Source organism: Bubalus bubalis, chromosome 22 (genome assembly GCF_019923935.1).
Source record: "Bubalus bubalis isolate 160015118507 breed Murrah chromosome 22, NDDB_SH_1, whole genome shotgun sequence".
NCBI classification, from domain to species: Eukaryota; Metazoa; Chordata; class Mammalia; order Artiodactyla; family Bovidae; genus Bubalus; species Bubalus bubalis.
Window position 1 is genome coordinate 54,735,346 of NC_059178.1, and position 16,489 is coordinate 54,751,834.

At 39.3% G+C, this 16,489-nt stretch overlaps 1 protein-coding gene across 6 annotated transcripts in view; it reads right to left on the reverse strand.

The window, feature by feature from the left end:
- The window catches only part of RTTN (rotatin), a 115,396-nt gene that overhangs the window by 41,354 nt on the left and 57,553 nt on the right, over positions 1-16,489 (reverse strand). For 4 of the 6 annotated variants that reach the window (XM_006061281.4, XM_025273679.3, XM_025273684.3 and 1 more), the window contains exons 29-32: positions 9,623-9,751; positions 9,047-9,157; positions 6,985-7,143; positions 5,748-5,819 (exon numbers count right to left, since the gene is read on the reverse strand). In XM_006061281.4, coding sequence (XP_006061343.3) covers positions 5,748-5,819; positions 6,985-7,143; positions 9,047-9,157; positions 9,623-9,751 — 471 coding nt within the window. The remainder of the gene's footprint in view (positions 1-5,747; positions 5,820-6,984; positions 7,144-9,046; positions 9,158-9,622; positions 9,752-16,489) is intronic. The other 2 variants (XM_025273680.3, XM_025273681.3) reach the window with 2 other exon arrangements.

Below are 16,489 nucleotides of genomic sequence, written 5' to 3' on the forward strand. Positions count from 1 at the left end.
AACTTTTTAAAAATTGGGGGACAAATACCCCTGGAGGAGGCCATGGCAACCTACTTCATTATTCTTGCCTGGAGAATCCCAAGGACAGAGGAGCCTGGAGGGCTACAGTCCATGGGGTTGCAAAGAGTCAGACCCGACTGAAGCAACTTAGCACAGCACAGACTTTTTTAAACTGGGGGACAAATATTAGATTACCAACTACTTATATTGCCAACTGAGGAGACTTAAAAGCAAAAACTAATAACCAAAACAGATTTAAAAAAAAAGACAGGAAGAAAATGAGTGTACATTAAAAATGCCCCCCAAAAATTAGACTTAAATTTTGCTTAAGACTAGTAGAAGTTTCATCATCAAGTACTATTTTAGAATAGCTCCCAAAATATCTTTTATTCTAGCCAACACAAGCAAAGCAGAAGACTCTGTGAAATCATACTTCAGATCAGATCAGATCAGATCAGTCACTCAGTCGTGTCCGACTCTTTGCATCCCCATCAACTGCAGCACGCCAGGCCTCCCTGTCCATCACCAGCTCCCAGAGTTCACTCAGACTCATGTCCATTGAGTCAGTGATGACATCCAGCCATCTCATCCTCTGTCGTCCCTTCTCCTCCTGCCCCCAATCCCTCCCAGCATCAGAGTCTTTTCCAATGAGTCAACTCTTCGCATGAGGTGGCCAAAGTACTGAAGTTTCAGCTTTAGCATCATTGCTTCCAAAGAAATCGCAGGGCTGATCTCCTTCAGAATGGACTGGTTGGATCTTCTTGCTGTCCAAGGGACTCTCAAAAGTCTTCTCCAACACCACAGTTCAAAAGCATCAATTCTTCGGCACTCAGCCTTCTTCACAGTCCAACTCTCACATCCATACATGACCACAGGAAAAACCATAGCCTTGACTAGACGAACCTTTGTTGGCAAAGTAATGTCTCTGCTTTTGAATATGCTATCTAGGTTGGTCATAACTTTCCTTCCAAGGAGTAAGCGTCTTTTAATTTCATGGCTGCAGTCACCATCTGCAGTGATTTTGGAGCCCCCAAAAATAAAGTCTGACACTGTTTCCACTGTTTCCCTATCTATTTACCATGAAGTGGTGGGACCGGATGCCATGATCTTCATTTTCTGAATGTTGAGCTTTAAGCCAACTTTTTCACTCTCCACTTTCACTTTCATCAAGAGGCTTTTGAGTTCCTCTTCACTTTCTCCCATAAGGGTGGTGTCATCTGCATATCTGAGGTTATTGATATTTCTCCTGGCAATCTTGATTCCAGCTTGTGCTTCTTCCAGTCCAGTGTTTCTCATGATGTACTCTGCATATAAGTTAAATAAACAGGGTGACAATATACAGCCTTGACCAACTCCTTTTCCTATTTGGAACCAGTCTGTTGTTTCATGTCCAGTTCTAACTGTTGCTTCCTGACCTGCATACAAACTTCTCAAGAGGCAGGTCAGGTGGTCTGCTATTCCCATCTCTTTCAGAATTTTCCACAGTTTATTGTGATCCACACAGCAAAGGCTTTGGCATAGTCAATAAAGCAGAAATAGATGCTTTTCTGGAATTCTCTTGCTTTTTCCATGATCCAGCAGATGTTGGCAATTTGATCTCTGGTTCCTCTGCCTTTTCTAAAACCAGCTTGAACATCAGGAAGTTCACGGTTCACATATTGCTGACGCCTGGCTTGGAAAATTTTGAGCATTACTTTACTAGCATGTGAGATGAGTGCAATTGTGCAGTAGTCTGAGCATTCTCTGGCATTGCCTTTCTTTGGGATTGGAATGAAAACGGACCTTTTCCAGTCCTGTGGCCACTGCTGAGTTTTCCAAATTTGCTGGCATATTGAGTGCACCACTTTCACAGCATCATCTTTAAGGATTTGGAATAGCTCAACTGGAATTCCATCACCTCCACTAGCTTTGTTCGTAGTGATGCTTTCTAAGGCCCACTTGACTTCACATTCCAGGATGTCTGGCTCTAGTTCAGTGATCACACCATTGTGATTATTTGGGTCGTGAAGATCTTTTTTGTACAGTTCTTCTGTGTATTCTTGCCATCTCTTCTTAATATCTTCTGCTTCTGTTAGGTCCATACCATTTCTGTCCTTTATCGAGCTCATCTTTGCATGAAATGTTCCTTTGGTATCTCTGATTTTCTTGAAGAGATCCCTAGTCTTTCCCATTCTGTTGTTTTCCTCTATTTCTTTGCATTGATTTCTGAAGAAGGCTTTCTTATCTCTTCTTGCTATTCTTTGGAACTCTGCATTCAGATGTTTATATCTTTCCTTTTCTCCTTTGCGTTACGCTTCTCTTCTTTTCACAGCTATTTGTAAGGCCTCCCCAGACAGCCATTTTGCTTTTTTGCATTTCTTTTCTATGGGAATGGTCTTGATCCCTGTCTCTTGTACAATGTCACGAACCTCATTCCATAGTTCATCCGGCACTCTATCTATCAGATCTAGGCCCTTAAATCTATTTCTCACTTCTACTGTATAATCATAAGGGATTTGATTTAGGTCATACCTGAATGGTCTAGTGGTTTTCCCTACTTTCTTCAGTTTAAGTCTGAATTTGGCAATAAGGAGTTCATGGTCTGAGCCACAGTCAGCTCCCGGTCTTGTTTTTGCTGACTGTATAGAGCTTCTCCATCTTTGGCTGCAAAGAATATAATCAATCTGATTTCGGTGTTGACATCTGGTGATGTCCATGTGTAGAGTCTTCTCTTGTGTTGTTGGAAGAGGGTGTTTGCTATGACCAGTGCATTTTTTTGGCAAAACTCTATTAGTCTTTGCCCTGCTTCATTCCGTATTCCAAGGCCAAATTTGCCTGTTACTCCAGGTGTTTCTTGACTTCCTACAAGCCCAGGCGGCTGCTACCAGCGCGCCAAAGCACGGCCGAGAGAAGCCACCCCACGTCTAAGGTCAGAGGCAGAAGCCGGGAGGACCCCATGCCCGAAGGGCTGCGGCCAAGAGGAGTTACCCCACGTCCGAGGTCAGGGGCAGCGGCCGAGAGTCCCAGACAGCGACGGCGCAGGAACGGCCGAGAGGAGCTACCCCGCGTCCGAGGTCAGGGGCGGCGACGAGAGGAGATACCCAGCGTCCGAGGTCAGGGGCGGCGACGAGAGGAGATACCCCGCGTCCGAGGTCAGGGGCGGCGACGAGAGGAGATACCCAGCGTCCGAGGTCAGGGGCGGCGACGAGAGGAGCTACCCCACGTCCGAGGTCAGGGGCGGCGACGAGAGGAGATACCCAGCATCCGAGGTCAGGGGCGGCGACGAGAGGAGCTACCCCGCGTCCGAAGGTCAGGAAGGGCAGCGGTGAGGAGATACCCCTCATCCAAGGTAAGGAGCAATGGCTGCGCTTTGCTGGAGCAGCCATGAAGAGATACCCCATGCCCAAGGTAAGAGAAACCCAAGTAAGACGGCAGGTGTTGCAAGAGGGCATCAGAGGGCAAACACACTGAAACCATACTCACAGAAAACTAGTCAATCTAATCACACTAGGACCACAGCCTTGTCTAACGCAATGAAACTAACCCATGCCTGTGGGGCAACCCAAGATGGGAGGGTCATGGTGGAGAGAGTTGACAGAATGTGGTCCACTGGAGAAGGGAATGGCAAACCACTTCAGTATTCTTGCCTTGAGAACCCCATGAACAGTATGAAAAGGCAAAATGATAGGATACTGAAAGAGAAACTCCCCAGGTCAATAGGTGCCCAGTATGCTACTGGAGATCAGTGGAGAAATAACTTCAGAAAGAATGAAGGGATGGAGCCAAAGCAAAAACAATACCCAGCTGTGGATGTGACTGGTGAGAGAAGCAAGGTCTGATGCTGTAAAGAGCAATATTGCATAGGAACCTGGAATGTCAGGTCCATGAATAAAGGCAAATTGGAAGTGGTCAAACAAGAAATGGCAAGAGTGAATGTCGACATTCTAGGAATCAGCGAACTGAAATGGACTGGAATGGGTGAATGTAACTCAGATGACCATTATATCTACTACTGCAGGCAGGAATCCCTCAGAAGATATGGAGTGGCCATCATGGTCAACAAAAGAGTCCGAAATGCAGTACTTGGATGCAATCTCAAAAACGACAGAATGATCTGTTTGTTTCCAAGGCAAACCATTCAATATCACAGTAATCCAACTCTATGCCCCAACCAGTAACGCTGAAGAAGCTGAAGTTGAACGGTTCTATGAAGACCTACAAGACCTTTTAGAACTAACACCCAAAAAAGATGTCCTTTTCATTATAGGGGACTGGAATGCAAAAGTAGGAAATCATACTTAAACCACTGTTTTCAACTTTTTAATAGAAAACTAATTCTGTGATGAAGAACTGGAGAATAACAAAACCAAAAAGCTGCACTAAGCACATCACCAGCATCAAAAAGGAACTGCAGACTATTTAACTAATTAGAAAAAAAAAAATGTGAACTTCTACACATGGTTCTATATTATAATACAGAGCACAGTTCTGTTCTATTTAACAAAACCAAGAAAACGTATTATGCTTGCCTATTTCAATTATTTTTTAAAAAATTCACTGGCAGAACATCAACAAGATTATAGTATAAAAGTGTCACTAGGTTAACAATGAGATAGAGATTATATCATTTGAGCCAAAAACAACACATTTTAAAATCTGGTTACTGGATAATAGGCATTAAAATCACTATGCTGTTAATATATTAATCCTGTATATTCTTTTCTAGTTTTTCTCCTAGGGTTTACTACAACACAGACTGTGAATAACAACCATTATCAGAAGGCCTGTTAAAAAAACAAGAGGAGTCAGGGCAAAACCTGCCTGGGATATTCAATAATTGGCAGCGTTACGAGGTTTGTAAAGTCTGGAAAAATGAATTTTCCAAGAGTTAAAGGAGATCCAGGCCTTAACAACCACCTGAGTGCTCATAAAGCTGCCCTCAATACAGCTCAACTAGATTCAGTGACTCCCCTGAAGATGTATTCTAATGAAAACTGAAAAAGGAATCTTAGATCTAAGATCCTGAGGTGTGAGATGCCACGATGTGAGGCATAGACACATACACGGGATGAGGACATGTGGATAAGGAACAGGGCAGAAGAGCATGTCCTGTCTCCCCACAGAGAGCACTTTTCTATCTTCCAAAACATCTAAAAAGCAGCAGGCTATAAAAAAGTCGGCTAAAACTATTTACTGACTTGACATTTAGAACATGAAACAGAAAATTAATCCAATAGAAACCAAAGAAAGGTTAAGTTATGACACTGTGTACTAACCCAGAAAAGTAGATGTTAAGATCAATGTATATTTAACTACAAACAAATTTGCTTATTATTAGAAAAACAATATAGTCAGTGGGAAAGAGAAACTGGCTGGACTGAAAGCAAAAGGGTGTGATGTAGGGCAAACTACTTAAACTCTTTGTGCTAAATTTTCTTATTCTACAAAATGAAGAGAATAATGGTTCACAACTCAAACCATTATACAGGTTGATATCTGTAATGCTTCTAGAAGAGTGCCTAGAACATAGTAAACACCATGCTAATGATTATTATTTCTGCTTAAAATTATTTTTAACATCATAGAGAACTGGTAAATATGATCAAGCATAAAAAGATCTCTACATTCTCTTTTAAGGGATCCTGTTAGCTTGTATAAAGTTTCATCACCAAGGAAATATATACCAATATAAAAATATATATGCTGAAACTCTATCATCAATTAATCTCAAAGATCTACAAGGCTGATAACTGTTTAAAGACACCTACCTGCCAAGTATAATCCTTTATAATTACTGAAGGCATTGGAATTACAAGGAGATTCTGAAAAATAAATGCAGCCTGAAATTAAAGGGGAAAAAAATGTCAATACTGCCATCTTGTTGTCATGTCTGAAATAACCAATATACTGTAATTTAATAACAAAAAAAGCATATCCCTGGTCAGCTGAACATGCTAAGAGGTCATCGTGAGAACTCCCCAACTGCCGTAATAGGAGGAGAAACTACTTCATCAGCAAAGATATTTTTTCTTATTTCAGAATGTTGTCTTACCAAAAAATGATATGTAAAACAGAAACTATCCTGGCAGCATTTAAGAAATATATTTCCTGTTTCTATTACTCTCTTACAGATCACATACACACACCTCTCTCCTCCTCTCTTTCTACCTAAGTTCCTCTCAATAAGAAATGGCAAATTAGAAACACAAACTACAAAAATCCAACTTGACCTAGGTCCTGAACACAGACAAGTTAAATAATCACACTAATATGAACACTGATTACCTATTCAGTGAAAGATTACATTATAACAGGAGAACAACCAGAATAACAGGGGATCAGAGGGAGCGAAATTTTCAACCCTCTTCACTGGAGGCCAACAGATAATCTTAACAGCTTCAAGAAGAAGCTATCCGTTTGAGCATTACTATCAAGAAACAAGTTAACAAGAAAACTACAGCCTTTGGATTTTGGAACTGGAAACTGGCTAATGGTGAGCCTGGGAGCAGATGTTTTCTTTACAAGTCTCTAAGCACTACTGGATTACTGTTTCTAAAATGGTCTACGTCAATCATCTCTGATAAAAGCAGCAGTAAAGAAAATCACAAACTGTCTAGAGAGAGTTAAAATAGCATTGACTTTTCCTCTTTACATGTTATGAGTATTTTGACAGCTCCTTATCTTAAGTAAAGCTTTATAAACTTGAACACTGAGATAATATAATTTTTTCCCTGTGAACTACTTTTCAACATATAATAAAGTAGAAGAGTCCATATTAAAACAGACTCAATTCTGCTTTGATCTTTCAGAGCAAAGGACTCCAAGTTTTACAGTGAATCAATACCATTCTGTTCTCTGCAACCATTTAATTTGGATTTTTCACAGGCAGAAGAGACAAGGGTCAGCAGTCAGTCCACGGCAGTGAACAGGGAGTATGGTTTATAAGAACATTCACAACAGATTTTCAAGGGAAACAGGAAGGAAGAACTACACAGACAGGCCTACCTCCCGGCGCACCATGCTGCATTCCGACTGGTCCAGAAGAATGTTCACCACCGTTCCCCAGAGCCCACCAGAAATGTTTTGACAACTGTTTGCCAAGGCCACACAGCCAGTTTCAAGGGTGGTTAGTGCTGATCCTAATCCCAACGAAGTGAACCTCACCTGGTCAAATTAGAGAAAACGTCGTGAAATTAAAAAACCTGATTCCATAACATGAGTTCTTAATCTTTCTGGTACATAAAATACCATATTCTTATGACATTGTCTTGGCAATCCTAAATTATAAGACACAAAGAATACTGTACTATAAATCTATGAAGGAATAAAAACTCTATACCTAATATAAATAATAAAAGCAAATATCACAAAAAGTCAAAACCAGGTATAAATAAGAAGATTAAAAAAGCACAGTTCAAAAGCCTTTTTCGAGGGAAAGTATACAGTGCTTACATATCTTTTATGAACATGATTCATGTTTATTTCTCATTTTTAAGAGGATACTATTATTTTGTTCCACCTTCCTTAATTTTTCAGTGTTTCTTTCAAACGAACAGTTTAAACTTCTTTGAAATTCCTTTTCAAAAAGAAGTAACTGAATCATCTTTTTATAAGGAACTTAGTATTTTTTCCAAAATTATTTTCAAAGAAAAATGTTTCAAGTAAGATAGATATATGTTTGCCACAGTACTCCTGCTGCTCAAGCTATGTATTTTGGTGAACCTCCAAATTCTGATTACAAAATAGAGCTTCCCTGTGATAACCACAAGGTAACAAAAAGTAATGCAGTCATAACACGATGAAGCCACAAGTCCAAGTTCAACGTGGCTAAAGAATGTACCTCTAGATGCTAACATTACATATTTTTAATATATATGGGCTTCCCTGATGGCTGAGATGGTAAAGAATCTCCCTGCAATGTGGGAGACCTGGGTTTGATCCCTGGGTTGGAAAGATCCCCTGGAGGAGGGCATGGCAATCCACTCTAGTATTCTTGCCTGGAGAATCCGCATGGACAGAGGAGCCCGTGCACTACATACAGTCCATGGGGTCACAAACAGTTGGGCACGACTGAGCAACTAAGCATAGGACATTATTAATATATACTTAAAAATTTGCTAAGGGGGTAGATCTTACGGTAAGTGTTCTAATCACAAAAACAAACAGTAAAGAAGACAAAATGAAACTTTTGGAGGTGAAGGACTGGTTTATGGCATTGATTCTGGATAGGTATATTTCACAGGCGTATATTTATCTCCAAATTCATGAAATTGCACACATTAAATATGTACAGAATTTTGCATGGCAACCATACCTCAATAAAGTGGTTTAAAAAAATAAGATCAGTAGACAAATGGCAAAACAGGAAAACTCATTAATATAAAACACTGCAGTGTAGTGTTATAATTCTATTAAATGATACTCAAATGTCACTTGGCCACTATTCCTCTAAACTGTTCAAAAATGGCTGGGCTTCTCCAATAATTTTTTCACTGTTCTTTATAAGTCTGATTGATAGATTTTATAATACTTCCTCTGTTTTTAATCTGCACTCTGAATTTGGCTGAATATGGGGGTGCCATGAACTGAATTATGTACCCCCAAATTTTGTATGTGGAAGCCCTAATGCCCAGTGTATCTGAGGATAGAGCTTTTCAGGGGATGATTAAGGTTAAATGAGGCCATGAGGATCGGGTCCTAATCTGACAGTACTGGTGGCCTTATAAGAAGAGGAAGAGAGAAAAGGTGCTATGGGCATGAAGTGAAAAGGGAGCCACATGAAAGCCAGAAAGAGTCCTTGCCAGACCTGACCACATGGGTGGACAACCTCATCTCCAACTTCCCACCTCCAGACGTGTGAGAAAATAAGTATCTTTGTTCAAGCTAACCAGTCTATGGTGTTTTATTATGCAGCCCAACCTGCTTGAGAAAGGGGGTAAATACAGCTTAAGGTTTAGTCACTAAAATAATCTCATTTTGGAAAATATGAACATGTATATACATGTGTGTTTTGCTTTATCTGTTCTCTAATCCACACATAATAGACTCGATTCTCCTTCACACTGACCTCTGGGTCTCGGTCAACCCACAACGGAATCAGCCAAGCCAATCCCTGCTGAGTGGGAGCATGGTCTTCACTCTGACTCCCCAAAGGCAAGAACCAAAGTGACATCCACTCCTAGAATGGAAAAAGGGAACAGAAACACACTAGGTAAGTTTCTAAGGAAAAAAACAGACTTTAAAATATCTGAATTTTAAAAAGCAGAACAAAGTAAAAATGTTATACTTAAGACTTGGCTTTAATTCATTATTTAGCCAACATACGACAAACAAAAATCTCAGCTCCTCCTTAAGAAGTTACACATGTCCCTTTTCTCTTCAGAACTGCTATTTTCCACGTAATTTAGACAAAAATGCAGTTCTCAGTGCGTGCAGATTTCAAGCAAAATAAAAAAGTAAAATTCAGATTTGTATAATATACAGCTTCTAAGAAACTGCTCATTGAAAAATCATTTTTGTCTCCTAAAAAGGAGACATCAAAAGACATTTTTCTCGAGTAATCAGACAGGCCTGAAACCCGTCAAGCACAGCACACTCCTTTCCTGGCGACCGTGGGAAGACAGGCGGCTGCGAGTGCGCTCACCGAGCTCTGGGCCTGGGCCATCATCTCCTGCGACAAGTGGAGCAGGCAGAGAACGGTGCTCTTTGTGACACCTTTTCCCATGAAGGACATCGCATTTCCTCCTCGCTCCACGTAGAAGGATGTGATGACCTGAAAAGCAAATGCACACAATTCAGGGGCAGCTGTACTCTTAGAGGCTAAATATATACCTTTCTGCTGACTCATCTGAGATGAACCCTAACCACGTAAAGTATTCATATATTATCATATTCTCAGTTTATATATTTAAAAATGGTTCAGAAGGTAAAATTTCGTTACATGTATTGCATCACAAGTAAACATTCTTCATATAAAGCTTTTTTCCTTCGGAATTTGTACAAAGCACGTGTAGTATACTCTTAGGAGATTCTGTGATTTAAACTATGCTCATAACATATTTCAAGTATTATAATATCCTTTTGAAGTAAGAGTCCAGTTTATAAATACCTTGTTGAAAAGTATACTTAGACATTTGCTAGCTATACTCTTACTAACTCTTACTAACCACCAGAGTGAGGCTAGGTTTCTAGAATTATGGTTCAAATGTAAACAGTTTCTCCATTGATAAGCCATCTTAGATTTCTATTCCATATCTAAATATATATTAATTATTTAAATCACTGGCTGTCAGCTTTTTATCTCCCACATATCCAAGAGATTTAACACATTCCCATCAATAAGAACAGAAGAAATGTTTCTTATTTGAAGCTATCTGCCCTTTTCTGGGCAAAGGTCTGTATAGTCAAAGCTGTGGTTTTTCTAATAGTTATGTACTGATGTGAGAATTAGATCATAAAGAAGACTGAGTGCCGAAGAACTGATGCTTTTGAACTATGGTGTTGGAGAAGACTCTTGAGAGTCCCTTGGATTGCAAGATCACCTCAGTCAAGCCTAAAGGAAATCAATCCTGAATATTCATTGGAAGGACTGATGTTGAAGCTCCAACACGTTAGACACCTGAGTCGGAGAGCTGACTCATTGGAAAAGATCCTGATGCTGGGAAAGACTGAAGCAAAAGGAGAAGGGGACGACAGAGGATGAGATTGTTGGATGGCATCACCAACTCAATGGACATGAATCTGAACAAACTCCGGGAGATAGTGGAAGACAGAGGAGCCTGGCGGGCTGCAGTCCATGGAGTCACAAAAAGTTGAACATGACTTAATGACTGAACAACAACAAACCTTTGTCTGAGAAGCTGAACCAGAATGAACATAGGGAGTTAGGAGACAGCTGTTTGAGGAAAAAGTCCTTCCATCAGATTTAGAAAATCCTTTAAAATATGTTATAGACTCTTCTGAAACATGTCTATGTAAATCATATAATGTCCCCCACATAGGGGTTCAATAAATATTTGCTGACATTGAATAACAATCCTCAGAGCTTTCAATTCAAGCAAAAAACAATAACAAAAAAAAAAATTCAAAGTGACAAAACATCACAATTCACAAAATTTTAATTTAAAAAAGAATGCTAGAACGAAAAAATTTCACAATTCATATGGAAACACAAGAGACCGCGAATAGCCAAAGCAGTCTTGAGAAAGAATGAACCTGGAGGAATCAACCCTCCTGACTTCAGATTCTAGTACAAAGCTACAGTCATCAAGACTGTAGTACTGGCACAAAACAGAATAGAGACCAATGCAACAAGAGAGAAGGCCCCGGGATAAACCCATGCGCCTACGGGTACCTTATTTTTAACAAAGGAGGCAACAACAGACAATGGGGCAAAGACATCCTGTTCAATAAATGGTGCTGGGAAAACTGGACAGCCACATGTAAAAGAATGAAATTAGAACACTTCCTAACACCATACACAAAGATAAACTCAAACTGGATTAAAGACCAAAACCTAAGACCAGAAACTATAAAACTCTTAGAGAAAAACATAGGCAGAACACTCGATGACATAAATCAAAGCAAGATCCTCTATGACTCACCTCCTAGAGTAATGGAAATTAAAACAAAAGTAAACAAGTGGGACCTGATTAAACTTAAAAGCTTTTGCACAGCAAAGGAAACTATAAGTGAGGTGAAAAGACAACCCCCAGAATGGGAGAAAATAATAGCAAATGAAACAACTGGAGAAAGGATCAATTTCCAAAATACACAAGCAGCTCATACAACTCAATACCAGAAAAATGAACACCACAATCAAAAAGTGGGAAAAAGACCTAAACAGACGTTTCTCCATAGAGGACATACTGATGGCTAACAAACACATGAAAAGATGGTCAACATCACTCACTATTAAAGAAATGCAAGTCAAAATTACAATGAGATAACACCTCACTCCAGTCAGAATGGCCATCATCAAAAAGTCTGCAAACAATAAATGCTGGAGAGGGAGGGGAAAAAAGGGAACACTTGCACTACTGGTGGGAACGTAAACTGATACAGCCACCGTGGAAGGAAGTATGGAGAGTCCTTAAAAAACGAGGAATAAAATCACCATATGACCAAGCAATCCTAACTCCTAGGAAGATACCCTCAGGACACCAAAATTGAAAAAGACACATGTATCCCATTTCATTGCAGCACTATTTACAATAGCTAGAACATGGAAGCAACCCAGATGTCCATCAACAGAGGAATGGATTGAAGTTGTGGTACATATACACAATGGAATATTATTCAGCTATAAAAAATTAATGCATTTGAGTCAGTTCTAATGAGGGGGATGAACCCAGAGTCTATTATACTTAGTGAAGTAAGTCAGAAAGAGAAAGATAAGTATTGTATTCTAACACATATACACGGAATCTAGGAAAATTATACTGAAGAATTTATTTATACGGCAGCAATGGAGAAACAAACATAGAGATAGACTTTATGTACATGGGGAGAGAGGAGGAGAGGGTGAGATGTATGGAAAGAGTAACGTAGAAACACATTACCGTACAAGAAAAAAAAAAAAGAATGCTAACTATTTTTAGGTGCCAATATATTACAAAGGAAACACTTGTAAGTCAAAACAGTCAAAACCAATTGTTATCAAATACAACAGAAAGTATTTCAATTCATCCACCCAAGAACTCAATGCTTTTACTCAGCAGGTAAGCCGTTTAGTCTTATAATAGAGACTACTTTTTAGTTTGGATTTTTTTTAGCTCATGCAACAAAAAAGAGTAGTTTAAAAAAAAAAGACAGTATAAATATAAATCATGTTAGGTACAGCTTATTTAACAAAAACAATTTATTTGTAAGATAACTTGGGGATTCTGACTTAAATTAGAATTTCCATAAGCCAAATAATTATATAGTGTCCTTTATCAAGCCCATCTTTGCATGAAATGTTCCTTTGGTATCTCTGATTTTCTTGAAGAGATCTCTAGTCTTTCCCATCCTGTCGTTTTCCTCTATTTCTTTGCATTGATCGCTGAGGAAGGCTTTCTTATCTCCCCTTGCTATTCTTTGGAAATCTGCATTCAAATGGGAATATCTTTCCTTTTCACTTCTCTTCTTTTCACAGCTATTTGTAAGGCCTCCTCAGACAGCCATTTTGCTCTTTTGCATTTCTTTTTCTTGGGGATGGTCTTGATCCCTATCTCCTATACAGTGTCACGAACCTCCGTCCATAGTTCATCAGGCACTCTATCAAATCTAGTCTCTTAAATCTATTTCTCACTTCCATTGTATAATCATAAGGAATTTGATTTAGGTCATACCTGAATGGTCGAGTGGTTTTCCCTACTTTCTTCAGTTTAAGTCTGAATTTGACAATAAGGAGTTCATGATCTGAGCCACAGTCAGCTCCTGGTCTTGTTTTTGCTGACTGTATAGAGCTTCTCAATCTTTGGCTGCAAAGAATATAATAAATCTGATTTCGGTGTTGACATCTAGTGATGTCCATGTGTAGAGTCTTCTCTTGTGTTGTTGGAAGAGGGTGTTTGCTATGACCAGTGCATTTTCTTGGCAAAACTCTATCAGCCTTTGCCCTGCTTCATTCAGTATTCCAAGGCCAAATTTGCCTGTTACTCCAGGTGTTTCTTGACTTCCTACTTTTGCATTCTAGTCCCTTATAATGAAAAGGACATCTTTTTGGGTGTTAGTTCTAAAAGGTCTTGTAGGTCTTCATAGAACTGTTCAACTTCAGCTTCTTCAGCGTTACTGGTTGGGGCATAGACTTGGATTACTGTGATACTGAATGGTTTGCCTTGGAAACAAACAGATCATTCTGTCGTTTTTGAGATTGCATCCAAGTACTGCATTTCCGACTCTTTTGTTGACCATGATGGCCACTCCATTTCTTCTGAGGGATTCCTGCCTGCAGTAGTAGATACAATGGTCATCTGAGTTACATTCACCCATTCCAGTCCATTTCAGTTCGCTGATTCCTAGAATGTTGACATTCACTCTTGCCATCTCTTGTTTGAGCACTTCCAACTTTCCTTGATTCACGGACCTGACATTCCAGGTTCCTATGCATTATTGCTCTTTAAGCATCAGACCTTGCTTCTATCACCAGTCACATCCACAACTGGTTATTATTTTTGCTCTGGCTCCATTCCCTCATTCTTTCTGGAGTTATTTCTCCACTGATCTCCAGTAGCATATTGGGCACCTACCGACCTGGGAAGTTCATCTTTCAGTGTCCTATCATTTTGCCTTTTCATACGGTTCATGGGGTTCTCATGGCAAGAATACTAAAGTGGTTTGCCATTCCCTTCTCCAGTGGACCACATTCTGTCAGACCTTTCCACCATGACCTGTTCGTCTTGGGTGGCCCCACACGGCAAGGCTTCATTTCATTGAGTTAGACAAAGCTGTGTGGTCCATGTGATCAGATTGGCTAGTTTTCTGTGATTATGGTTTCAGTGTGTCTGCCATCTGATGCCCTCTCGCAACACCTACCATCTTACAGGGGATAATAAGCTATAGGTAACTGCTACTTGACTATTCTTTCTGCATATGTGTATGTTTAAGATTTTCCATAATTAAAAGCTTAACATTTTAAGGGGCTATTTTTAGAAGTAAATCTGAATGATTCACTGGAGAGAGCTATATTATCGTGGTTTTAGTTTTGGCTTATGATGGACAAGTTAAGAACTTTGATGGTTATCTCCTTTCAACTTGACTTATTGTCAGATACCCGGAATTGCACTTCATATATAATTTTTAAGGATTTAATTATCATATTTATTCACGTATCATAATGAATCATGCTTAGTCTAAAAGCCTCATTTCCCAACCACAAAAGGCAAATACTCCCATTCAAATTTCACTGTGCAGAAACAAAATATCTAATAATGAATTGTATTTCCCATCTGAAAAGGAATCAGCTTTAATTAAGCAAATCATTTGGATCAACAATGACTTTGTTTCAATGTCCATTCACATAAGCATTATTTTACTTTCTAAAATATCAATTTCAGTTCAGTTCAGTCACTCAGTCATGTCTGACTCTTTGTGACCCCATGAATCGCAGCACGCCAGGCCTCCCTGTCCATCACCAACTCCCGGAGTTCACCCAGACTCACGTCCATCGAGTCAGTGATGCCATCTAGCCATCTCATCCTCTGTCGTCCCCTTCTCCTCCTGCCCCTAATCAATTTAGTCAGTAGTAAAATAAAGAGACCTGTTTAGCTAGTTAAGCAAGCAGAAGAACCCAAATAAGATTAAATATGTATTACTGTCCTGTCATTTAAGGTAAAGATATTCTTCCCAAGATGTTATATTGACATGAAAATAAAACGCATTCCTCTGTTTATTCCAAAGCTTTGTTATTAAGGTTTTCAAAAAACAAGGATCATACTTTTAATCTATTCCTTAGCTGTGCTGATTTTCACTACCGCAAATACAACTTAGCTTAGAATGATATTATTTTCTTTTTGCCTTGACTTCTTACCTAGAACTAAACCTTTTTGTTCTTCAATAACATAGAAAGCTCATTTTAATTTCAGGTGTTTGAAACACAGGCGTCATCTGAAGTCTCTCCTCTTATACAGCTTTTAAAAACAAAAAGTACTTCTGATGGTTTCTAAATATAAACAGCAAAATATTTCTTCAGTTACTGCTATAGCAGGTCCTCACCTATCCCTGATTTGAAACTGACAGAATCACCTCATAGAGGCGATGTGTTCCAAAAGGTTGATAGAGTATTTATACATTGTATTATAAATAAAGCTATAAATTAGATACTTGTAACTCAGTTCAGTTCAGTCACTCAGTAGTGTCTGACTCCTTGCAACCTCATGGATTGCAGCATGTCAGGCCTCCCTGTTCATCGCCAACTCCCAGAGTTTACTCAAACTCATGTCCATCGAGTCGGTGATGCCATCCAACCATCTCATCCTCTGTCGTCCCCTTCTCCTCCTGCCTTCAACCTTTCCCAGCATCAGGGTCTTTTCAAAAGAGTCAATTCTTTGCATCAGGTGGCCAAAGGATTGGAGTTTCAGCTTCAGCATCAGTCCTTCCAATGAATACTTGTAGACTGAATTATATTAAAAGCATTGGAGGAGTTGACTTTTTAAAAAACATTACGGTAAGTATTTACTTAATATATCTGTTCTAAACTTTCATATATTTCTGACCATAGACACCTTTAAATATGAGGGGTGTGTGTGTGTGCTTAGTCATGTCCAACTCTCTGTGACCCCATGACTGTAGCCCACCAGGCTCCTCTGTCCATGGAATTTTTCAGGCTAGAATACTGGAATGGGTTGCTGTTTCCCACTCCATGAATATGAAATAATTACTTAATATACTGACACTTTGCTCCTTTTCAATATGTATAATTACTCAAAAAATATTTCGTTAAAGTGACTGTAACAAATTTTACATTATAGTCACATTAAATTTTATAGGACAGCTGGGAGTATTTAAAATTTTGAACTTTTTTTAAAAA